Raw genomic sequence first — 27,045 nt, forward strand, 5'->3', positions numbered from 1 at the left:
TGTGGGAAGCCTTTCCTCACTGCCTTAAGCTCACTGTGCATGCAGACATCTCCATGCTGCCCTGCAGAATGACCTTGCTCTTGCTCTTACTCTTCCCTGTCCCCTGATCCAAATTAACTCTGCTGTTTTGGACACTACATTTTGTAGGCCGTGCACCATTATTCAGCTCTAAGCTGAGCTGACAGTCTGTCTCTCTTGGTCAGTAATTGTTATTTGAGATAAGAGTTCTTACCCTGGAAGGCAGATTTAGAATTTTTGGAGCAGCCTTATGCCTCGCTGCCTCATTGCATCTTGGGGCATTTGCAGGTAGATGTGCTGTGATGTCACTGATGACATTTCACTAGAGGGAGGGCGCTGCAAGCCTTTAATATGGGCCTCATCTCTTGACCTGCTCTTGCTACAGTTTCAAAATAAACCTGATCATTATTGCTATTGCTTATTGGGTTTTATTGCCCTGAGGTTTTGTGCTCCTGCCTCGTGGTCTACACAGTAAAAAACTCAAATAAAAAGTCCAAGGTAAACGGAATAATATTATTTAAGCTCATAAGGCATCTAATAAATCCTAAGTTGAGTGATTGTTTACATTTTAGGCATGAAAATGGTCATAAATGTTAAGCTCAGAGAGGGAGCTTTTGACTCAGTCATCACTAACAAAAAGAAAAAAAAAGAAACAAAAAAGTAATGCTTTTTGAAATCTACAATGACTTCTTAAACTTCATGCACTGAAATGGCAGCTTCAGTAAAGTTCCTGTTGGTCCGTCTGGGAGGGGGAGGGAGAAATATCTTATAAGGTTGTGGTTACATCCTTCTCACAATGTTGTTCAACTCAGCAGATCTGATCCACTCTGCAGTAGCAGCTGCCTGCTTTATCTGTACTTCCAATCATAGTGGCCTAAAAGCACTGCTCTGGGGGCCCGTGACCTGGAAGACCCAGTCTCAAACTGATTGAAGAGAGAAGCCACGTGTTGGTATGGGTCATTGGTGTTATTACATCACATTGATTGGCTCCGATCGGGTGTGGGATCTCCACTTAGGGTTCACTTTCTGAATGAGTGAGTAGCTACTGATGGATTTAACCCAGCTCTATTTCTCTTTCTCTCACACACACACACACACACACACACACACACACACACACACACACACACACACACACACACACACACACACACACACACACACACACACTTGGTGTGTGTGTCCTGCTCTCAGCTGACCACACATATGTGAATGAATGGTTGATATTCCAAAGGCTGGGCTCCAGGGGATTGACTGAGCTTATGACTAGCTTAGCCTGTAGTCCCCAGCTTGATTGGCAGCTATAGTTTTTTCTCTCGATGGAACATGGTGGGTGGCGAGGGGGGGCATGTGGCACCAGTGGCATTTTTTTTTTCATCTCATGACACGTCATACTGCATTAAACTGCGTGTGCATTATGGTCATTCATTTGATACACCAATCAGACATGCAAGAGTGCATCCACCAGAGTCACCACTGAACTGCATCTTTGTAAGCAAGGGATGTTTTTTTTTTTGTGACACGCCATGACTGTGCAGTTTGTAATACTTCATGCATTATGTGCAGCACGTGCAAGAGAGCGAGTGTTTTGACTATTCATCCAAAAGTTATTAATTGCAATAATATATTACCTTGAATGACAATGCACTTTCTTTTTCTGAAGTATTGCACTGATAAGCTAAATGTTTATCTGCCACCACATTGGCTAATAGTGAACTTGTTGATATAAATCTAAAAATACTATACTGAGGACTATTTAGTAGTGAAATGTGAAATTTAAATGTTGACTGGAGTTGTAGGGTAAGCTAAGTTTTGAAGTGTAAAATCAAAGTATTTTCACGTAACAATACACCACTACAAAATTGACATTTTTGATTATTGAAGCCATGCATGTAGGACCTTTTTGTGATTCTCAACTCTTTTAAAATTTTCTATACAATTTTAGCCAAATTACAATAGTTCTCATTTGAAAATCCTGACTTTTTCTTTAGGTTTGTGCCTTCAAGCCAAATCTGACATAAAATTTAGGCCAAAGTAAAGCATAAAAAAATCTTTGACAAACATGCAGTGATTTTAACAGAATTGGATGAACTAAATAGATTGATTCCATGGTCCAAATTACCATGGGAAGTCCAATTTTTAAGACTTTGTGAAGCTGTTGATGGACAGCTAATTGCATAAAGCATTCAGTCATCAATTTTATTTTGCATGTTTTGCTTACATTTGATATATCCCTATTGCAGTGGTTGACATTAAAAGCCATGCATCTAGGAATGTGTTGAAACGACTAGTTATCGTCCTATCAACTGAAATTCCCACTATCTGATTTGTATAAAGGGAAGAAAACACCCAGAAAGAAGCGCTGTTGGCCTAGCAGTCTAAGCGCCCCACATACAGATGCTACAGTCCTTGTCGCAGATGTCGCTGCTTTCGATTCCCGACTGCGATCATTTTCTCCATGTCTGCCTTTGGTCCACCTTGCCTGTTAATGTCTACATGCCTGTGCTGTTTACACATCCCTTTGGTCACGCTAACCAGACACCTGCATTCAACTTTATATTCATTTTCAAATATTTAAATACTTTAAGATGTCATCTCTGCTTTTTTACATCCTAGTAGTAGAACATTTGACCATCATGGTAGTCATTGTTATCTGGAGCTACAGCCCCGACTAGTGATCGGCTACATTATATCTGAGACTCGGCATTTGATGAGCATTTTAGACTCACAATAATACAAATTTTGATCATTCTTGAACCGACTAGTAACTCTGGTGTCGGCCAGCGACAGTGACATCATGTAATTGTTTAGTCAACTATACGCGCACATCCTCACATGCAGCCCTTCTGTTCCAACGTCCCGGCCCACATCTGCTGTCACTTTGCAGTAAAACGAAACTTGAGACATCTATGTTATGTCACCATTTCTCTGTGCTTTGCTTTTTTACCTAGGATAATGGACAGTGCACGATACAGCCATTAGCTTGTCACAATGGGGCTATCTCATACTGGAACCGTGTTCTCTTCTGTTATGATCATTTTCCTGCTATCTCCGGCTCTCGCTTTGTTTCCTGTCTCAGAGGGAACGGCTCACTTGAGTCTTTAATGCTCTGTCTTTGTGCTCACTGAAAAAAAGGCTTGCTTCCAACCAGAATGCAGTGCAGCATCACACTGGCTGTGCCGAGGCTCATCCCCCATGGAAGAAAAATAATTTATAAAATGAAAACTACATTTGTTGTGTAAATGACCACATGCTGTAGGATATTTAATCCTGCCTGCAGTCGATCCCAGTCATGTGACTTGACCTAGTTTTGTCCGCCTCCCCCTGCCTGTCTCTCCTCTTTTCCTCTCTTTCATTCTCTTTCCAACTCTCTCTTTCTCCCACAGAATCTAGACATCGCTTTGCTCCCCTTTTCTTCCTCTCTCCCGCGTTTCTCCCTCTTCTTTCCCTCTTCTTTCCCTCTCCATTCTCCTATTTTTGTTCGCCCCCATGCTGGCTCCTGTCTGTATTTCTGTTTCTCTTTTATGACTGATCCAAGGATTTCTCTCCCCCTCCCGGTGTGTTAATATCTGTAACTATGTTGCCAATAACTCTGCGCTGAGCACAAACCCTTTTCAAAAATGAGCACATCTGTCATTTGAAGGACAGTCATTCTGAGAGTGACAGTGATGCAAAGGAAGAATATGGGTTATATCTGAAGTCATGAGTCATCTCATCATCCTTGACTTCCTCAAGATTTTTACCCAGAAGACATTGGTGCAGAATCATTTCTGCATAACTGAAATGTCAACTGATGAATACCGAACAGGTCAGCAGCTTTAATTTCTGTTATTAAGCAGAAATGCTCATGGGAGTTTTTCTCCCCTTCTCAGCTTAGTTCAGACATCTTCACGGTGGCCCTGACCTCTGAGCAAACACTTGAGCCACCTTTTTTCACACTGATGAATGATTAGGTTGTGTTGTGAAAGATCAGGAACACCATGTTTTATAAATCTTTTCATTCTAACTCCAGGCAAATCAGATCTCACTTGAGTTATCTGTTTCTTAACACCAAAATTGAAATATAGATGCTTCTGATTTTTTTATAATTACATTTTATTGGATTCATTTTTTTCCCTCCAAACAAGTATAATTCATTTCAGCACTAAATCAATTTCTATGTTGGTCTTGTTCTTTTTGAAACTTTAACACTGAATATTGAGCAGAAATGATGTGCTGAAGATAAAATATCATCCTATTAAGTCTTATCTTTCATTGTGACGTGTGAGCCTTTGTTTGATTTTGCTCTGATATTTGATAAAATTGACAAACTCTTTATTTTAGAATAATTTTAGGAGCTGTAACGTGTCTCATGACTAAAAATAAAAGCCGGGCTAATCACTGCTTTAACAGCAATACACTTCAATCAAAGTGGAGCCTCATTCGGTGCCCATGTCTTTCAAAGCTGTCAGTAGCACAGTCATCATCAGAAGAGCTTTGATCTGAAATGCTGTCAACTCTTTTAAAAATGAAGATGTTGAAGTTTTGCATCAAATTTCTTCTCTGAGGACATGACTGTTATAAGTTGAAGAAAAGTTATTTCTTGAATCTGGGAGTCAGAAGAGTCAGGAATGGAGCAGTCCAGCAATTCTGCTGATGGAATATTTATAATACATTTTTGATTCTAATTAATCACTCACATTCAGTAATTAACCGCAATTTTTATCCCATGTTACTCCAATATTTTGCATTTCGAAATTAGTTTTAAGTCCTACACAGTAAAGCAGTTCTTACCAGTGTCTGGATTTGGGAATCAAATGAATGTAGTGTAGGCGTCCACCATGTTGACTGACCTAAAGTCAGTTTTTAAAAACTGTAGTTGCCGCCTTTTCTGATTTAGTTGCCCGCTGACATCCATTTGATTAGCTGCACCTGTATAATTAGCTCACAGGTGGCAGCTTAAACTTACTTTTGTGACATTTTAATTCAATTTGAAACACAGTGCATTATGCTTTTAACTTGTCAGTTTTTAAGTTTTTAAAAGTGCAGTGGTGGGGTGACCAAGAGGACTAACACGGGACTTCCACCAGGTCCGTGTCCTATCCGTCTCCTATCCACTGCAAACACTGAATCAAGGATTCTCCTCATCCATGTTGTCTTTATCAGCCTCTAAAAACTTCTGACCTGTTGACTCCAGGCCTGCCTCCACCCAAAATGACATTTTGTTGTCATAGTTAAGTGAAATACAATCTGGTGATAACACAGTGTTTTATTCTGAAAATTAACCCGATGTTATTATTTTGTTTTGGTGCCTGACTTCCTGTCCTGCTCAATCTGCTCTATGCTGAATTGATGCGACGTGCTCTGGCATCCGGCAAAAATAGAAGTCTTGCATATCTGATCCGTTGTGTTCCGACCTGCCGGACCAGAGACGCAGCTGCAACGCAACGGAGCGGATCCAGTGGGAGTTAACAGATTGACTAGAATATAAGAATCAAATCTGGTGCCGTGACGTATTAGAGACGGACCGGACACGGATCTGGTGGAATTTATGTATTCGATTTATCATTCCCTTCTCAAAATCTTCAAGTACCATGACTCACAATTCTTAAACGCCAAACTGCAAACTGTCTAACAATTCAAAAGATGGCCTCTGGGCTTTGGGACAGAATAGGTGGTTATATTGGTGCATTCCCATATTGATGTCACTGTTGCAGCAGCTGCAGCGGCTAGCAAAGTCAGAAGTGTTACATTTTGGTCGCCTCTTGGAATGCGTGACATGTATCCGTTCCTGAAGAGCACAAGAGATCACTCAGGCTTTGGAATATTATTGTAACCCATAACAGTCTTCTGTCTGAGCTATCCAACTCAACCAGTGAGTGCTGCACTCTCTGGTGACTTCTCACATTTGTATTCATACGAGCAACTTTTGTATCACCATAATCAGTCTGCATTCTTTCAAGGGTTAAATTCTACTGCAAATACTAAAGTAACAGAGTGGTGAAGTTTTACTGCTGAGACTTTGGGAAATGAGCACCTTGGTTTGTTAAATGATTTTAAATCCTCTCTTCTCCAAGTCCAGAAAACTGACCTTTAACACCATTGTATTCACAGCTCATGCTTGGACAGCTCCATTATCACAGTAAAGTATAGTCATTTTCCTCACTGTGGCATACTGGGAATAAGAAATGTGTAAAAATGCTTACTGTTGTATAATCACTCCTGTGGAGTTTTGTTGAGGTTAGACTGATAAAACTCATAAAATACATACAATAGTATTTATCATGAATATTTTTGCAGTATTGGCTCATTTAACAGTACGTATTTTACTGCTGACTGTAAAGGCTCAGTGGAGTCTAGTACTTTGGCATATTTCATAATTTTTACATAACATGCTTAAAGTGCCAAAGAGTAGGTTGAGATTCTTGGCCAGAGTTTTCTTTGGCGCTCTCCCGTCTTTGCTAAAGACCTTAGGATTAATTAGGCTTTTGGTTTTTTAATGCTACTTCAGTTTTAAATTGGGGAAAATCTCATTGGTGATAAAAAAAAAAACGTATTGTGGACTGAAAGTTTTGACGAAGTCTAATTTGGATCGTTTCAGGCCTCTGTCATGTTTGCCAAAACAAACAATGCAGGATCAGAAGAAAGGTTTTCATCTGAGAACATGAAGCGTTCTACCTTCAGTGTCACATAAATAACATTAATGTATTGCTCTGCTAATGTTCTTTAAAATGACTAACTTGAAGCTGAGATGCCAAATCAGAGAGTGAAGAGTTGGTAGAAGAAGAACAGCAGTCTTATCCCATGCCACAGTTATGAGACCTCAGATGTTGACACTTGGCTCATTCTGTCTGAGAGTCCTGTTGTCTCTATTCATGATCTTGGCCCAAACTCTTCATTCCAAAACCTGACTTTGCTCTGTTTCCTGTCCAAGTCCTCCTCGATCCAGCCTGGCTCCGTGTCACGTAGCGAGACCGAATCAGAGGTGTGCTCTTTACGACCAATTTATTGTGGATTTGGAATCCTGGACAGGATTATTTCAATACTTTTCCCTCCTGGGCTCCTCTCCCTAATGGAGCTTTATAGTCAACAGGCTGGATCCAGCATTACTGGTTTTAAAATCCCCCATTCATATTTAAAGCCTCTGAGTTAAAGAGGCTTTTTTGCCAAAGAGTGCACTTAATCCCAGTTTTTAAAAGTGTCCTAAAAGTGCTCTGTCTTGTGTAATTCTTTCTTCTACTGTATTATGAATTTCAGCAGTTTTATTATGGTCCTGGTTTTGAGTGCACACCCATGCCGAGCAGCTGCAGCACCAGATGTTTTTGTTTCAGGTTTTGAACTATGTACCACTTCATATTAATATGTTTCACATGACCGGCTCAAATTCACTGTTTCCCACGACAGGTACACGCAGCTTTCTTTTAATCAAGTGCTTTAAAATGCAGCTGTGTTTTCCTTTCTGGGAAAGCACATGGCTACCCAAAGAGTATCAGTCAGTGTCTGAAAACACTGAAATCAACATTTAATTATTCTTTTTTTTTTTTTTTTTTTTTTTTTTTTTAATAAAAACAATAAGTGAATGAAGGAAAAAGCAACCAATAATAATAAATTATAATAATTTAAGATAAAAGATAAATAAATAGAAAGTAAATGAATAATATTGAAACTTCAATAAGATAAACAGGTTAATATTAGAAAAATAAATAAATGTAACAAGTAAAAAAGTAATAAAAATAACAACATAAAATATAAAAATAAGTAAATAAATAAATAATAATAATAATAATAGTAATAATTATTATACCAAAAACAAATTGAGAAATAAATAAAAAAACACCACATGTGATAATCTACAACAAGTACAACAGAACATGTTCTTCTTTGAATATAGGTGTTGTGCTATAGAAGGGATTCAAAGCCTCAAAGGATCCAATAAAGAAATAACCCATGGAAAAATAAAAAACTCAAAATCTGCAACCAGCGTTATTGAGGTGCGTCCTTGAACTGCAGGGTTTTTATAAGGTCAAAGAAAGGCTGCCATATTTAAAAGAATTGGTTGTGAAATCCACATTTTTAAAATCATCACTTTTCATTGTAAGATCTGAACATTTAGTCATTAATCACTCTCGAATGTTGGCATTTTCTTCCTTTCCCTATTATATAACTATTCATTGAACGTCTTGAAGGGACTAGATTTTTCTGAGCAATCAAGTGGATCTGATTTAAGCTGTTAGTATGTGTGAGACAGTTGTTGCTGAAGACCATACACTGACAAAAGCTAAGCAAGCAAACATTAACTCAAGTCTTCATTCACGCATGCGTTGACCTTTATTGGAGAATCTAGGTTACAGAACAAATTGTTCGTAAGAGAGGAACAGAGAACGTGGGTGGCAGCACAAGTCCTTCCTTCTGTTGTGTCCTTGGGTGTTTTGTGCATGTTTACATCCTCTGTACGTGGTTTCAAGATGTGCTAGGCAGGAGGAGGTTAATGGGAGACACTGTGCTCCTGTAGAGATGGGAGCGTGGGCGTGTGGAGTCAATTTAGCGGGCTAACAGGAAACGTGTGTGGGGACCTTCCGCCAGAACTCAGGCAGGCGGTGGGGCACAGGTCGCTACGCTGCGCCACACCTCACTTTCAGCCTTGGAGCGCCTTTGGTCTGCTTATGATGCATTCGATCTCCCCCGACAGAAAATTCATTTCCATACTGTGAAGCCAAGCTTTATTTTACATCAGCTGCTGGAGGTAATTCTCTTTGATCACTCTTAAATGTCAGCAACCATCAGGGAAAAATGGAGGCCGTGAACTAAGGCCAGAACCGCATCCAATTGCATCCATTAATCAGGGCTAAAAATAGCAGTTTTGACGTTAGTTTAAAGAAGTGTAACCCAGGGTGAATCCTACGAAATATTGGATACACTCCCCACTGCGATCCATTAGAGGAAGCACGTAAGTCAAAGTTTTATATCTGCCTTTTTAGGGGTGATGTTTCACAAGCAGAGAAAGGCCCAGTGTGCGCTTTGCCAAGGGCTGTTGGCGTGGGCAGACAGTCCGTCATGTGAACGGCTACTGTAAAGATCAGCGGAGGGATAGTAGATTTTTAAATGATTCCTTGTGTCCCTTCCAGTGTGAAAGGCGCCTCTTTTACTCTCTTTTTCTGAGTCCAATCACACAAATTTGATTAGAGAGGTTTGCCCAAGGAGCTGCTCTGGCTGCTGGGCTGCAGTGAGGCCCTTGTTCCCCTATTTGCCCTGGAGAAAGGATCTGATGTGCTCAAGCAGTCTTTGAACCCCTTCTTTTCTTTCACCCTAACCTCATTTAGCACACTCTTTTCGTTTCTCCCCCGCTTCACCCCACCTCCGTGTGTGCCTGCAACCGCTCATCGGTATCCTACCTTTGGCTTCATCTTGTCATAGCAAGTGAGACAAATGACTGTTATAAATTAGAGGAAACTGCTGCTGTTGTGTCATATGAGCTCAACCCCAGGACTGTGTAGTGTTTTATAAAAGGGGAGGAGAAGAAGAAGTACGTCCCTGTGGAAAAACCTGAAAACAGCCAAAACACATCCATGTGTCATTCAGTATCAAATAATCCCATAACACTTTTATTCTAAATCTGAAGCCGTTATGGATACAGGTGTACTGGAAGTCTGGATGTAATAGAGTTTGGTTTTGGCATTAAGTGTGTCTAAGGGTAGGAAATCAACCAAGATTAAAGGCTCCTACTACAACCAATCCAGTGACTCATGGTGGTGGTGGGGTTTGCTGTTCACACCAGAAAGTACAACTGATTGGGAGGAAGCGTGGGCGGGGCATTGCAGAGGCAGATTTCGCCACAACCACAACCACACTTTCAGCTAGTTGTCTCCAGACACGTGTTCTCTTCATGAAGTGACAGACTTCTGTCTGGCTGGTGCGTAGTCGTAAGTTGGGTGTCACAAAGAGCAGTGGGGCAGAAGTTGATGGCAGTAACACACACTTCAGATACAATTTATACATCTCATTCATCCTTTTATACATCTCATTCATCCTTTTATACATCTCATTCATCTTTTTTTCTCTTATTTGATGCCATTTAGCTGAGACCCAAGACACTTTACACATGCTGTGAAATATACACTACCAGTCAAATGTTTGGACACACCTTCTCATTCAATTGTTTTTATTTATTTTATTTATTTTATTTATTTTATTTATTTTATTTATTTTATTTATTTTAATTATTTTAGACATTGTAGATTAATACTGAAGACATCAAAACTATGAAATAATCTGGTTTTGCCATAATATGGATTACAACAGTAGTCAAATAGGACTATCCATTGTGTACTAACCCTACCTCTGAAGAACACAACTGACGGTCTCAAACACATTAAGAAGGAAAGTAGTTCTACAAATTAACTCTGCATGCCCTTACCACCATATACCTGGCTGACCTTCTCCACCAACACACTCCATCATGGAACCTACGGTCTTTTCGGACCTGGATCTCTTCTCCATCCCCCGGACTAAGCTGCAGACCTTTGGAGACAGAGCCTTCAGTGTGGCAGCCCCTTCTCTGTGGAACTCTCTCCCTCCCGACATCCGCAGCGCCCCAACCCTGGACAGTTTTTTAAAAAAGCAGTCAAAACGCACCCTTTTCCTCAAGGCCTTTCCCCATTAGCTAGTGTTGTCCCCACCTACCCCCAGACCCCCTACTTGACCCTGTGAAGCGCCCTTGGCTTTCTTGAAAGGTGCTAGATAAATCCCAGTTTTTATAATTATTATTATTATTATTATTAAGGCGCACGTGTTAATTCAAAACCATTCCTAGAAACTTCATGAAGCAGACTGAGAGAACATCAAGAGTGTGCAAAGCTGTCATGAAGGAAAAAGGGGGCTACTTTACAGAATCTAAAATATAAAACATATTCTGGTTTGTTTAACACTTTTTTGGTAATTAAATAATTCCATATATGTTCTTTCATAGTTTTGATGTCTTCAGTATTAATCTACTATGTTGAAAATAATTGAATTAAAAAAAACATTGAATGAGAAGGTATTTCCAAACTTTTGGCTGGTAGTGTATGTTAAGCAATTAAGTTAAAATTTGACATGAACTCACAATAAAACCACTCCTAATTGTGATAATTAAAGGTTTGCACAGTTCTTGTTAAAGCATGTCCAAGGTATTGGCCTGGGTATTTAAATGTGACTTATATTACTTTTGAACAATGTTTGAACTGGTGTAGATCAGGATGTGTGCCACATGCTCAGCAGTTTTCATGCCCCTGAGGACCTTGCCTTTTTATGCTGCCTCATACATACAACCCTTCTGATTTGGTTAATGCATTCAGATAATAGAAAAAACCCAAATCAGATAAATCACAATTTAAGTTTCAGCATTTTTATCTCTTAAGTTTGCATTTTTTTATCAGTGTTTTTCAAAAAATCAACAAAGTTTTGCAAACTGATCAGACAGACTTTGTCTTCTGCATTGATAACAGCCATGTGTTAAGAAGGTCCATCTCTACTTCTACCTTTTTCTGCAGATGCCTTGCAGCTTTAAATGTCACACCACGGCAACTGCCACTTTCATTACCCTGAGGTTGTGTGAAAGTGCAGACTCAATTTCAGACATAGTGGGTAGGCATGTGTTTTTGAAAGAGCCGTTACAGAAAGGTGCTCTTGTTCATTTCAAAAGCGCTTCAGTTTTGGGTCTCGCAAAACACTGTGGCTTAATAAGTCATTCAATAAAGCTGTCCAGTTAACTTTTTATTGCCAGTCCAGACCTCAACAGCGGTTAGTTTTGTGACTCAAAAGTTGCGAAACACATACAAAATACATGCAGATTTTAGTCAGTGTTGTTTTTTACTTTAAGTGAGAACGACTTGTACCATCAACCATTGTGTCTTTATGTTGAAGAAAGTTTAGCTGCGAGTGATTTGGTTTTGTTGTGGCTGAGCCTGAGAACGATGTCTTCCAGGTCTGCCAAGGTCTTCATGGGTATCTGCTTCTGCAGGTTTTGTTTTAACCTTCATTAGGACTAAAAGTAGCCCTCAGGTGGCTGATGTTTATCTGGTTCATTCAAGGCAGGACAAATTAGGAATGTTGTACTTAAACATCTCAAGACAAGTCACTGATGACATTGAAAGAGGGGGGAACTTGTCATAGGTTTTAGACAATAAACCCAATGAATATTCAGCATCCTGCAGAGGCTCCTAAAGGTGCAGTGTGTAATAATCAGCATAATTTAGCAGAAGAAACTTGGTAGAAATGGGATATAATCTTTATGAGTGTGTTTGAATGAGTGTATAATCACTTGAATATATTTTTTTGTTAGCATTGAATGAGCCTTTTATATTTACATTGGAGCAGGTCTCCTTTTAGGCTGTCATCCTGCACCGCCATGTTTTAGGCTGTCATCCTGCACCGCCATGTTTTAGGCTGTCATCCTGCACCGCCATGTTTTAGGCTGTCATCCTGCACCGCCATGTTTCTACAGTAGCACAGAAAGTACAAACTAGTTACATATGCCTTTTTTAGCTGTCCATAATGCAGCAGTTAGAAGAAGAATAAGAAGAGAGTGGTTGTTGTGCATAAATAATTTGCACTGAGGGTTATATTTTATGGTTAAAACCTTACTAAAGGAGGATCATACTTATTATGCATCACAGGATTTATGTCCTCAAAGGCGTTTCAATGAGAATCTGACCACTAGTTAGCTCTAAATATTTTCATTTCTAGGCACTGTATCTTTTAAGACCTTCTAGAGCATAAATGCTCTGTTACCTGAGGCTTCTTCTCACATTCTGGGGCTCCATCATAGACTGTATAAATAATGGACGTAGTATCCGTGACTTCACCCATCTGTTCCTGAGCGCTGTTTTGAAGCCAATCGTCGGTGGGAGCCACATTGGAAATGCTGAACTCAACCAAACTTAGTGTGAGGTAAAGAGGCGGAGTTTGAGCCTCCTAGCCAACATGTATGTGTTCCCGCCTGTCAGTCAAGTCAGTCATGTCCTTATTTGGTCAAAAACTCGTAAGCTAGCGTTAGAAAAAAATTCACCCCCCGTATAGTGTGTGCTGATAGAGAAATTAGCTGCATAGACCCAAGCCATTTTTTGAACCAGGCTGTAAACATGTTTATTAATGCTGCAAAGATTGGCTTTTTTGAATTGGTGTGTATGTGGTTTCAGGTGTTTCTGCAGCCAGCCTCAAGTGGCTGCTCGATGAATTGCAGTTTATAACACTTCCGCATGGACTTCATATTTTGAGACTGGAGGTTGCCGCTTGGTCTCCATGCTGTGCTTCCATTAACCTGTCTGGTGTCTAGTTTGACCCCTGATGAACCAACAGGGTCTCTGTTATGGGGTCTAACTTAGCGTGTCTAAAACTTGATGAAGGTGTGTAATTGATCCAGTTATGCAGAGAAAGATATAAAATGAATGGGGAAAGAATTACCGTGCGTAGATCATAGCTATTCTTCTCTCAGGGATAATAGTTTGATCAGCATCTTGGCATCACCTCCAGTAATCTTTAAGAGGTTTGCTTTGTTGTTGTGATAGATCTGCTCAGGCTTTGTTCTGGTTGAGATGAATCAGAGCTCAGAGGCATGTTTAAAATGCCTTTTTTTTCTTCCAAAAATGGAGATCATGTAGGGGAAGGGCAGACAGTTTGCTGATGGAGCAGATATGAGGATGCAGTGTCCCTGAGAGAAGTTTGATCATCAGCTGATGAATTCTAAGGTTTCTTCAGCTCCTCACAGAGAGCCCACAGAAATAAAAGACACGTCTGGAGCATTCTGGCTTTTTCTGAGGAGTCATTGTTGATGTAATGAGACTGGGCTGCATGGGATAAGCTCTCTTCAGGGAAACACAATCATCAGATAGTCATTAAGGCTTGTGCTTGATGCCTTTCATTTAAAAGTAAAATGGCTTAAATACAAAACATACTGTGTTTGACGCACTTGCAAAAAGTACTGCAGTATCTAATAAGGAGCAATTATGATAATTATTTAAAGAGAAGGATGGAGGCTTATTTTCTCAGAACGGACGGTCAGGTCTAAACGGTTTTAATGTTGAAGCTGCTGAATAATTTCACATGTATGATAAAATATTAAGACCTTGTGTAGATGTGTGGCCCCTGCGTATAAAAAGGCTGCAACCAAAGAAACAGCATGGTAAAGACACAGAAACCCACTGTTAAAGTCTCTTAAGGACATGTAGGCGAACCATTGAAGATCACTCTCAAGGTCGTTGTAAAGAATAGGTATCTGTGTGTGTGGCGGGGGCTTGCATAACAGAGTCTCTCTTTCACAGGTTTTCATTTCTACATGTAGAGCTCTGCAGTATATACCTTTTGAAGGTGAATGGCATTCACAACAGTAACCGTGGGGATTGATGGCCTGTCCTTCTGCATCCTCTACCATGACCATTCCCCCCCAAGAGTCCCACGTGGGAAAGGCTCCTCTTTTTTTGTTGCTGATTTTATTGCACCTGGGAGATGCATTAAGGGCCCAATGAACTTTGACCTTGGGCTTGATCACCCAGGCAACGAGGGACACGGAACAATCGTTACGCTTTAAAGAGCGCTTCGCTGCGATCCCCTGAAACTCTCATAAATGCTTGAATGTATTTCATTCAAAAGACTTGGGTTTGTGGCGTCTTGTAAAGTCTGGAGGCACTTTCACTGATGTATCCGTGATAAATGAGAATCGTCCGTTAATGAAAATACTTCAGCTCTGTGCTCCTATCACTGAGTTTAGTTATAACGGCAAATTTACACACCTTTGTTTCATTAGAGCCTTGTCATTAGGCCTTTCTTTTATTAGCCTTATATCAATAAAAAGCCTTCTTTCATTAGTGGACCGTCTCAAAGGTTCGCCTTCATTAGCACAAGGTTGTAAATGCTGGATGCGATTTCATTAGCAGCCTATCTTTAATGAGGAAACCCCCAGTGTGTTTACATTGCTCTGATCCTTCATGATGGTTGGTCAGGATGGTGCTGATTGGCCACTGGTGGGGGGAACATTTGAGCCTGTCCCCCTGAAGATTGGATCGTACAGTTATTGAAGCCAATGAGATCCTTGGTGCTTAGATGTGAAGTGCAAGATCAAACATTCCCGTAATCAAGGTCGTGCTCAAGTATTGGGGCCAAGACATATTGATGAAGTATGATAGAGGAGTTCTTAATGACAAGACATGCACCAACTTTATCTTTCATGACAGCTCCTGAACCTGCTCAGACACATCCAGGCTGCAGCCGCACTTTCATCATTTACATCAAGGCATGAAAAGTAAAGGCCTTCACTCAAAGTGATTTGTGATGCCAATGAGTAAAAGACATGTGCACGCCCTTAACTCCAAAGTTTCACAAATGTTAAATGACTGAACTTTTATTGATTGTTTGTTTTTGTTAGATTTATGGATCTTTACATTTTCATGGGAATATCAAAGGATTACGTTTTTTGTTCAGGGACACGTTATGCTTCAGGCTTTAGATGAAATTCAAAGTGTTTGAGATCCAAACTTTTGCATTACTTCGTCCCGTGGGAACATGGTTCTATAGTGGATGGCTCGCAGTGTTTGGCAGCCGCTGTCTGCTTAGTTTACACTTGATTTTGGAAAAAGTACAACTTGACTTGAAGCTGGGGCTCATATGTTCCAGTCTTAATGTTCAGTGACATCGCTCAGAGCTCTATACCATGTGTCATTGTTTGCCCTTCAACCTCTCTATACAATCAGGAATGTGCTGGATTGTAGCGGACAGGGCAGGACTTTTTTTATTCATCTGAATTTTACAAGATTCTGCCAAGATTTCCTCCAAAAAATGCATGCACTTTATCCAACCCGCCAACGAGCCAAGAAACACGCAAATGCACAAAAACCCAGGAAACGACTTTTGCACTGAGACACTCTAGTGGGCAATAAAATTTGTTCGGAAATAACTCACAATGAAATCAAAATAATAGCATAACTTGCATTTTTGTGAAAATTGTGTGAATTCACCATCCTTTGAGAAAAGAAAGGGCTCTAGATATTCTAATTTATAAGACAAAGGATGGAAAGTTGTATGACTTTAGTTGAGCATGCACCGTCTTTTGTGGAACGAAACGATAGACAAGCGGAAGGTAAGCTAACCGAAGAAAAAAACACAACAAACCAGGCCATGACCATGATACTAAACCAAAAGGGTAAACTTAGATGGGCATCAGAAACAGTGAACCCATTTTAATGATTATTCGAATAATCGTCGAATAGATGCCAATGATTATCGAATAGTATTTTGGCTTGAAATGCCCATCCCTAAACTTTACGACAGTGGGCCATGGTTAGGGATGGGTACCTTTCACATTTGAACCGATACAGTACCGATACCCTAATCGGTACCGGTACTCAACGGTACCAATTTTCGGTACTTTGTGTGTTTATGTGGTAATGAATGTTCATTTGTTTAATAATAAAATCTCATTTTTTAAAAAATTTAACATATTTATTTAATTTAACATGAAATGAACAGAAATAGGATTATATAGGTGATTAGATATATTCGCTGACACGTGCTCGTGGCATCTAATTACTCTTTCAGGAGCTTATCTATTCAATCAATCAATCAAGCTTTATTTATATAGCACCTTTCATACAAATCAAATGCAACCTCAAGTGCTTTACAGAGATTGAAAAACTAGAAAGAATCAGAAATGAAACAATGGCAAGACATATTAGGGGGCAATAATAATAATAAGAAAAATAGTAATAATACAAAAAATAGGAACAGCATAAAATAAAATAAAATAATTTTATTTTAATAATAATAATTTTAATAAAATAAAATAAAATACAGACCAATGCACATCAAAATAAAATATTTGTAATTAAAAAAAGTTTAAGCATTAAGAATAAAAAAATAGTTCAAATTATTACTATTAACACACGTGAACGCCTGCGGACGGGAAAAAGTTAGTTCTTCGTCTCTTTATAATAACAGGACACACAACTTACTTGTTGGGCATTCACACGCACAGGAACGGTTATAAACAGGGCAGGTAGTTGGAGCAAGAGAGTCCGCCTCAACGTAATCCCCCTGCAGCTCTGCCTCGCGGTGAGTGCGTGCGCCCGTCAGCTGTAGGCTCCGTTTGGCGCGCTCCTGAGCAGATGCAGAGTGCAGAGAGCAGAGACGTCCACCCGATCAGTCTCAGACTTTATTACAGGGCGAAAGTATGGAAAATCGCCCATTCTTCCACTCCCTCACAGTCACAAAGATGTGTTTAGGTACCAAAACATGGTACCGTATGATTTTTACGTGAATCGGTACTCGGTAGTACCGACGGAAATCGGTCAGTACCTATAAGTACCGAATTCAGTACCCATCCCTAGCCATGGTGCTCATGGGAAATACAGTCTTGATCCCAGAAAAACACTACCAATTATGTCCAAAGGGGTCCCCATAATCGAAACAACATGAAAACTCCTCACAGCAGTAGGATTTAGTGATTTACAATCAAATATGATCAGAAAATGTTACAGCTTTTGACAGAGTATTTTTTTAAATCATTGTCCCTTGGAGTACATTTTTAAATTCTTCTACTACGCCCTGGATCCAGATAACTCAATATGGTGTATGATTTAACGCCATATCAAATAATTTCATCACCATCATCTTCAACAAAGTGTTAAGTGCTTGTTTTGGGAGGATGAAAGACAGACATCTTTGCAATTTGGAAATGATACTGAAGTGATCTCAGCTGATTGATAGCTCTCAAACTAAATGGAAAGCCATGTTATTTTCTCTGTACTGTGGGCCTGACTGATCCCGCCACACTGACATCAGTTGTACAACTTTAAAGACTCTATTCTCTCAGACATAGTCCTGACTATTCAGCTCTTATTATGATAATTATTTTACTAACACTCTTCCAACATGATTTTGCTGTTAATTACATCCATACAAGCCGACTAAAAGAGTCTGTTCTCTTGTTTCCTGTTGATATTTGAAACATCTGATAAGAATAATAGCATCATTTCGCTGAGTAAACAGCTGAATACATTGTATGAGGGGAAACATATTTACTTCTGGTTCAATGAGCCAGTCAAAATGCCCTCTTTGTTTGTTTTATTTAATTCATGACTCTCAGTGAGATCAGTCCGTCTGTCTGTTCTCTCTCATGGTCCATGATGGCAATCAAAGCTTTGAAAATGCATTGGAAGTTAAACCCCTTCCTTTGTCACACATCCATATAGCTGCACACACACACACACATGCATGAGCACACGCACATACTCACACATGCACACCGTTGTAAGCAGAACGTATCAGCATCCCAGACAGCTTATCATGGGGAACTAATTCAATATCCCTCCGCCTGTTTTAAATGTCATTTTCTGAGCTCATCCGGAGTGACATGTTTTTCATGGTGGCAATAAAGGGGCTTTATTGGGCTCAGAACACTGCGAGGAGGGGGGGCTCCTGCGGCTGCTTTTCTTGATGTTTTCCGGAAATCTAAAGGTCCTCGTGAGGAATGAATAAGGTTTGGATTTGCAATGATCTTCCGATGCCAATGTGATCCGCATGAGCTACCAAGTCGATGAAGGCACAGAGAATCCTCCTTTAAGCAGAGGAAAGTAAAGTTCACACAGAAGTTTCTACTTTGAAGCCACAGTGTCAATCATGAAATGAAATGTCACTCATGCGCCTGTAGAAGGCTTCAGTTTTCAGGGATTATTTGTGTTAGGGTTAGTTTGGGTCAGAGTTTTGCATATATTGAAAGTTTTTGTTTTATTTGTGCTGCATTAGGATGCAACTTTCTCTCGGATGAAGTTACTTTTTACATTTTCTCCTAAATATGAACACTGGAGTTTTGTGCTTCACAACATATTTCATTTTATTGGCTCTAGGTTGATTTGATGCTCCCCCTCAGAGCTGGATAATGTCAGTGACAGTCGAATGCTGGTCCGAGGAGGGGGGCTACTTAGTTGCTTCATTGTGCCGGATAATGACTTCCCTATTGAAAATGACCTCCTTGACCCCAGAGACAGACAGTAAGGCGGCCTCGTCCTGTGCCTCAAGGCACCTCGGCCCAGTCTGGCATTTTGTTTGCATGGAGCTGGCAGCGTCCACCCTGTTTTCGACCACTTTTTGCCTTCTTCCAGGCCAGCCATATGCAGGATTTTTGCAGACTCTGTCTACTTTCTGGAGCCCTTGCCCCTGGGTGCAGGCGTTTAGCTGATGTGAGCAGTGAGCCAGGGAGGTGGCACCAGTGAGGAGGTTAGGGTGAGGGCCACCTGTCTACAGAGCTAAATGTGAGAGGTTAGCAAGGTCTCATGGTGGAACAGTGCTGGCAGGGGTCTATATATTTCTTACCCCATTTACTCATTGAGTTTCAAATAAAGCCCCTGAAGGGAAAGTCCAAATTTTGGCATTGGCCTTTTTCAGCTTGAGTTGGCCTTTCTTATTCTGCTGTTGTGTACCTAGAAAGAGTTCTGTTTATCATATCCTAGAAATCCTTTTTTACATCTTGTTCACCTTTGTCTTTTATGTCTTAATTTACCTCTGTGTCTTGTATTTCAGGGTTCCTGAAGCCCCAGTGCTCGTTGGCTCCTCCTATGCAGCGAGGTCGCTCAGGAGATGTCTGTTCCTGTTTCAGTGGCATGTGTCCCCTTCATCAGCGGCGCTTGTCCTCAGGTAACACTCCCTATACAACACGCTTATTGCTTTTTGGGTTATTTCTGCTTTGGGAATAAATGGAGGAAACCATCACTAGAAAAGAAAAAAATATGGTATAGGTTTTACATTCTTAGTGGTATAGTAAGCTGAAACATCAAAGAAGAGATATCACTTTTAGTTTTGCATCAATATACTTTATTTTTTCATTCAAAGTCTTGAAAGTGAACCTCATGAGCTGAAACATCTGTAGAGCCTGTTTTCAAAATCATCCCAAAAAGCATCTCAGCTGATTTATTTCAATCTGTTTTATAAACTTCAAAGGCACATCATCACATTTTTTTTACTTTCAGAGACCACTACAGAGTTGCAGAGTTTAATACATTTTTGGATTCAGTTTAGTTCACTTATTCCTTCACTGACATATTCTTTGATCATTAATTGTATGGGTGGGTTGTTTCAACACTCAAATCAAGTCCACTCAGCTCGACTCAGCTCCTGGTTCACACTGAGTCACGGCAGTTTTAACACTTAATGCTGTTTTTGCACATGAAGCCGAGCGACTGACTGGTTAAATCAGAAAAAGCACGACTCTGATATCAGAATATGTTCAGCAGAGAACCAGTATTTGGCCAAGCAGAACATGCTGGTACATTTATCACTCCATCCCCACAGGCTCATTCTCTCTGTGGTGTCAGCGCTTCGACCAGCTGAGCTGCTTGTCATGTGACGAAGCATGACTCGTTCGCAGAGTCATCGTCACACACACACAGACACACACACACAAACAGCTCTAAGAGAGTCGCTGTTTGATTTTAAAATCCGATAGGTTTGGATTTCTAACTTTGACATTCAGGCCTTTTCACATTTTTAGAGTTACTTATCTAAAAGACTTCTCTTTCTTTTGACTGGAGCTTTATATTTAGATATTCAGAAGCCTTTCGTTGTGTCGCCACTTACACCTGAAGGATACTCACGTTTTGCTGATAGAAACTAAGCCTTACCTCTTTAGAATCAGCTCAAGGTTTAGTCTTTTTACTCCATTGGTACACTCCTACAAATTAATCAGACTTTTTTTCCGTTTGTTTTTTTATTCCTGACTACTCACAGAGCCCTCAGCTTTGTAAGTGTACTTTGCTTTATGAAGTGGTTTATTGGTTTAGAGAGATACATGTAATTATTGTTAGGTATTTTTATGCAGTTTGCTTTTCAAACAAGGAATGAAGGGAAACTTTTACTTGTATGGAACTGTATCTTTTTTTTCTCAGCACAGATATACTTTTCCTCTTAAGGGCAACAAAACCAAATCATCTGAAGTTGTAGATAACACTAGGATTGACAAAATCTTTTCAGTCTGAAGGATGGTACAATCTGAGTTTGATAATCAAAGAAAGATTCCATGCATGTTTCTTTCTTTATAGTCTGCATCTAAACTGCCTTGAGGCCTTTCCATAATTTGGGTCTTTCAATTATATCTGACAAAAGGCTTATAATAAAGAAAGTTTTTATTGAAGTGAAAGTCCTCCAGAATTAAATACACGGTTGTCCTCAACAACCTTGAGGGAAGTAAAATGAATCCAAGCTTGCGCTGCCTGATGGCGTGGACTGCTCTGCAGATACAGAATGAAAGTTCAGAACAGGACACTGATCTTGAACTCTGACTTTGGTGAAGAAATAACAATTTCAGTGTTTTTCCAACATTTTTCGGAGGAACGGCCTCTCCCCGCTGAATTTTTTGTTCCTTTCAAAGCAAACAAACAACATACATCAATATTTCTGAATGTTGTCTTTGTAAATAGAGATTCTTCGTCCTTTCAGTGGAGAAATGATGAGAACCCACTACCCAATCCTTCACAGCCAAATACTTCTGTAAGGACACGTTCCAGCATGATCTGACGTGCACACTCTTTCCAACTACCTCACCCCCATGCATGTGTGTTATACCGAGCTTCCTTGATTGATTGCAACATTTTTTACTGTCACAGCCTGCAGTAAGGGTGGACTTTTTTCCTGAACAATTAGAAGCATCTGGATCAGAAGTGTACTCCTGCTGAAGTATGTCAAAGGTTTTTCCCTCTTTGTGTTGTGGCTATTTTAAGACATGGAGCGCACGAGGATGCAAGGAACAGGGGGTTATTTTGTCTACCTCAGGATCAGGGGCAAAGGGAAAGGAAAGTACAAGTGAGAGTGTTGGAGAAGAGATTTGTTTATTTTGTTTCTGCTTCTTTCACAAGAGGAGATGTTAAAGCAATTCAGTGGTTTGTTAAATGCTTCCTGAGCAGCCAAGAGCAAAGTGTACTTCTGGAAGAGGGGAAAAGAACTGTTAAGTCATCGCAGCAGAGTCTGGACAGCCGCTCTGGAGTCTAAAGTTTATAGACCCTGTAATAATCATGGATCTAATTATGGAATGTGTTACTATAAATCTACTCATGTCCTCAGATTGTGTGATTGTCCTCCAATCTTGTCGTTCCAGCAGCCCCACTAAGGCCGCAATGACAAGCTGCTGTGTGAGGCGCGGGGTGTGTAGCGGTGACCGAGCAGGAGGTTTCTGGGAAGGCTTGCGAGCCTCGCCCGGGGAGCCGTATTCAGCAGCGATCTGTTGAACTCCACGCCGTGCACTGATGTGGCCGGGCTCCGGTTACAGCGGTTTTACATTGTTTGGGCTTCTTAAAAACAAACTCTTACTGGAAAGAGGCTGTGAGAAAGGCACTGTGAGACACACGGTGTCCTGGACCTCACTTATCCGCAGGATCATTTTGAAAAAGCAATGATTTAATTTTTTTATGAGAAAAAGAAGCCATGATGGGAAAATGTTTTTGCTTTTTTTGATTTGTGGCGTATGAGGTGAGAGAGAGGGAAAGCATAAAAGAGGGACGGCATTGAAAACAGGGCTTTCTGAAAAGGCCCTCACAATGCAGGCCTTGTGCTGTGATTTGGTCTGTCCTCACCGAGCCGAGCAGAGGAATGGAAAAGATTATCCGCAGGAATGTCTGGGGTGCCCTCAAACAGAGCGGGCCGCGTGACTGGCCAATAGGAGCGAGGCCTGCAGAGCGGCGGGCTAATTTTTTCCTGATGAACTCAGCCGCCTGCTCCACAATGCAGTCTGATTGCCAGGGCTGAACCCCACATATGGTCTGTGTTTGGAGGGTCCAAATGACAGGACCAATTCTGCCTGGAGAGAAAAGGGGGTGGGGTGTGGGACGTATATTACTATTACTGGCTCCCCCTCTTTTTATTTTTTATTTGATTAGTGCTGGATGTGGCTGTGCGGAGTGCCAGAAAGCACCAACATGATCTGACCGTCCCGCCTTGAGCTGCTCACTACCTGCTGAGATAAACCCACCAGGTGTAGTGTAAGCTTTTAATCATCACTCTTCATTGATAGTGTTTTGTTCCAATAACAAGCAATTATCCCGCAAGCCAAGACATATTAGTGTTCTCAGCAGTCCCACTTCATTACACTGCCTCAGAATTATCTCACTGCCTCGCAAATCCTGCCAGTTAATTTGGAACCCATTTACTTAGAGAACTTGGAAGGAGCCTTCATTGCCCCCTCCACCTAGAGCTGGGCCAGAGTAAACTGCAGGGATATGCAAGTGACACAGCTCCAGCTCTGAGCAAGAAGTGTGTGTTTGTGTGTAAGTGCTCATTGTTTTTCTATGCGGTGGTTTTTAGCATCAGCGCGGCAGTAAAAAGCCATGTGGTGGGCCTCTGGAGCAAGGCAGCATGTGTTTGCAGACCTTGTGGTCACACAGCAGGGTTTGAGGACCAGAGGTTGGGGTGGAGGGACGTAAAAGGCTACAGAGAGAGAAATAAGGGGGTGAGGGAGGGGTTAAAGTGGCTCCCAGCTTCTTCATATTTCCCATCGCGGGGTCCTGCAGAGGTGAGGAGGGTCACAGAGAGGGAGCTCGTTAGCCTCAGTGTGCTACGTGCTCCCCACACTCTAATTGGCTGGTTGGAGTCATTGCTTTCCCCGGCTGCTTCCTGTTAGGTCAGGAGGCAGAGGAGACGCCAAGTTGCCGATTAGAGGCCACGGCCCCCTTTTCAGTTTGGTTTATTCTTAATACAAAACTGTCAGTTTAGCCAGACTCATCCTAAGCAACAACCTGACGTGTGATCAGTTTGCCTCGGGTGTTGCTCATGTTAGTGAATGTTAACAACCGCTGTCAAGGGGTTGTCAAGGGGTTTTGACCAATCAGAATCAAGCTGCTTACACAACTGAAAGCTCAGTAAGAGAGCCGGGTAATAAAACTGGGATAAGAATTGCCAAACTATTGGTTAATTGGCTCTGATAATACAGACTAAACTTGTCACAATTTAAGATTTATTGACTTGAGTCTTTTAAATAAACAAACTCCAAATGCTGCTTTGGAAATTATTTTGAAGTAAGAGATTGTCTGCTCCCTCTTTTGTAAACATTACAGCAACGATAAGTGAGCAAAACAGAACAGGAAGGAGTACTGTTGAAAATCAGTCATCTAAATGTAACATTTTTGACAGGGTTAGAAAACTTCACAGCCGTTGTTGCTTCTGTCCGATAGAATACAAAAGGAAGAATATATAAATTGTTATCTTGAAAAAATAATGAGATATGATCACAAAAGTAAATATATTTTAAAGGTGATGTATAAAACCTCAAGGCCATAACTCTGAAGCTATACTTTATTGCTTTAGTCATTACAAAAGCCATCCTCATGGCCACTTCAACCCAACACAATGCAGTCTGCAAAGTTACTTGTTCACACAGTCATCAGGCCTAAAAATAAAAACTTGCATTCAATATATGGTCCATGCAAGCTGAAAAGGTTGAACCAAGACAGTATAGTTCCAGGAGAAGAATGAAAATAATAAACTGAAAGAAGATAAAATGCATCTTAAAGCTAAAGGTTGGGTAAGAACCATAGACTGTATTAAACATGGACGTAGTCTCATCGGTGTCACCCATTGGTTTCTGTGACAGTCTTCTTTAGCCCACCATGGTGGTCGCCATTTGAAATGCTGAATCTACCTTTTGCTCGACCCAGCAAGGTAAAGAGGTTGAGTTGAATCAGGCCTTGAGCCTCTTAGCTAACAGCTACAATGTGCCACCCTGGCAGCCAAGTCAGCTACGCCCCAATATGGCCTAATAATGCAACACTCTTAACTAAGGGTAGGCAATAACTCGATAACGATAGTTATTGTGATATAATTGTATTCAATATAAATATGACAAATGTTTGATAAAAAATGTGATGTATTAAAACATGTAATTACAACCCACAAACTTTGCAAAAATATCATCATACACAAAAGACCTGCTTCCTGTTAGCACTGTCAAAAATGATAGTTTCAAGAAGTTTATCAGATAACTAAATCCAGACACAAGCTAACAAACTGTCTTCAACTTTCACTGAGGACCAAAAATCTGCCTTTAAATTTAAATGAAGGGGCGCTGGTGACCTAGCGGTCTAAGCGCCCCTCATACAGAGGCTACAGTCCTCGTTGCAGGGGTCGCCGGTTCAATTCCCGACCAGTCGACCATTTCCTGCATGTCTTCCCCCACTTTCTACTCCCCACATTTCCTGTCTCTCCTCAGCAGTCCTATGGAATAAAGGCAAAAAGACCAAAAAATATAGTGATAATTATTGATATCGACTGATATGAAAAATGTTATCGTGATGACATCTTTTTCAATATCGCCCAGCTCTACTCTTAACATTATTTTCTTCCATTCAGATAAATTGTAAGAAAATCAGCCCCAAAACACTTTCCTCTACCAGGCTGTGAACATGTTTATTCCTGCTGTAAACATGCTCTTTAAACATGGGTGTTGATGGAGTCTCCTTTGCTATGAGAGCCAGCCTCAAACAGAAACTTGAAGAACTGAAGTTTTTTTTGCGTTTCCACATTGGTTCTCTATTTTGATATTTTGGGTTGTGGCTTGGTAAGAACAAGCAAAAATTCCCCTTTGGTTTGTAAAGAAACATCTCCTCTGTTGTTACAAATAGTATATGGTTAGTGCGACTCAAAGCACTTACACTTTGATAGAGATGATGGTTGGAAACACTTGTTTCTGGGGTTGTATATAAAATAGCAAATGTTACTGTTTCCTCACAATTACCATTCATTTCACATCTCTGGAAATCTACTGTGATATTCCTTTTATCTATTGGATATCCACAATAAATGTCCATCATGTCTGCCAATGGGATTCCCCAAAGTGATGTGACTCTTAATGGCCAGCTGCCACGGTAGCAACAGCAGCAGCAGCGAGGACCCATCTGCAGAGATGGAGGTCTCCATGCTGGCACAGAGTGACGGCAGCCATCCACGGCAGGTCACCAGAAATCAGAGCGACTAAGCCTTTGATAACTCTCTGAGCCTTTAATCCCCCAGCAGCACCATCAGAGTGAAATGCTATCTCATTGTTACAGCTACAACTCAGCGGAGAGCAAAGGCGAGCAGCCAGGGACGCAGGGGACGGACAGGAAGTGGTCACTGTTATCATGCAGTCGTTAGCATCTCGGCGGTGTAATTGGGGGTGGTGGAGTTAAGGGTGGAGATTTGAGCATGAATTTTCAACAGAGCTCAAATTCTCAAAGGCTTTTATGAGTTTGTACTTGAATCATGGTGGTGCCAAGGACACAACATTTAAATTCATATTGTCAGGAGTACAGCTTATTGAATGCCTAATGAATGTTTGAGAGGAATACAAATGTATTCATCATTCTTTGTCTTCTTTAAATCTGAAAGAGCTTTTGTGTTACTTCAAACTGAAAAGAGTAATTTTTGTAATCAATCTTTTGTTTCTGTAGAATCCTCGGATATATTTAGCTTCCCGATAAAATATTCTGTTAGAGGCAGTTTACGCAGATGAGGTGAAAGCTTTCTCTGCCACAGATTCCAGCTCTCCTTGGAGATGATCCTGACCCGTGGTGAAGTTTACAGTGCAGAATGTGAGTCTTTGCAAACCAAAAAGAGAGGTGGGGGAGAAACCCTGCATTTTTTATTAATATCAATTAAACATGAATAAGCAAGATCTCATTCTTTAGGCCCCCTGTTGCCTAACACAGAACAGTATGTTAATCACAGTGAAGCACGTTGGGTATGCAGCTGGAATATATGGGCAAATTAACGAGTGGCATGAATACAAATGAATATCTACATCTTAACCCAGATATCTCAGTCCTCATTCTATCTCGGCCATGGCCAGCTGCTCGGCACATCTGAGACTGGACTGCTTAAGCCGGATCCTGAGTGCCATGTTTATCTTAATAAGGGTGGCTAAGTGTTATAGGGCTTGGTCCTCCTCTAACCGCAGATAAACATTGGCAGATTGGGATATGAGGGAACTACACGTGTGTCAGATTTGCAATAGAACAGTTGGCTCGTGACACACTCCACTGTGCAAACAAACAGTGATGACTGTGT

The 27,045-nt window shown here is 40.7% G+C and overlaps 1 protein-coding gene across 3 annotated transcripts in view; it reads left to right on the top strand.

The window, feature by feature from the left end:
- The window catches only part of LOC117831100 (retinoic acid receptor RXR-alpha-A-like), a 245,489-nt gene that overhangs the window by 117,526 nt on the left and 100,918 nt on the right, over positions 1–27,045 (top strand). For all 3 annotated transcript variants that reach the window (XM_034709605.1, XM_034709606.1, XM_034709607.1), the window contains exon 2: positions 19,543–19,656. In XM_034709605.1, coding sequence (XP_034565496.1) covers positions 19,543–19,656 — 114 coding nt within the window. The remainder of the gene's footprint in view (positions 1–19,542; positions 19,657–27,045) is intronic.

Source organism: Notolabrus celidotus, chromosome 19, assembly GCF_009762535.1.
Source record: "Notolabrus celidotus isolate fNotCel1 chromosome 19, fNotCel1.pri, whole genome shotgun sequence".
In the NCBI taxonomy this organism is placed as follows: domain Eukaryota; kingdom Metazoa; phylum Chordata; class Actinopteri; order Labriformes; family Labridae; genus Notolabrus; species Notolabrus celidotus.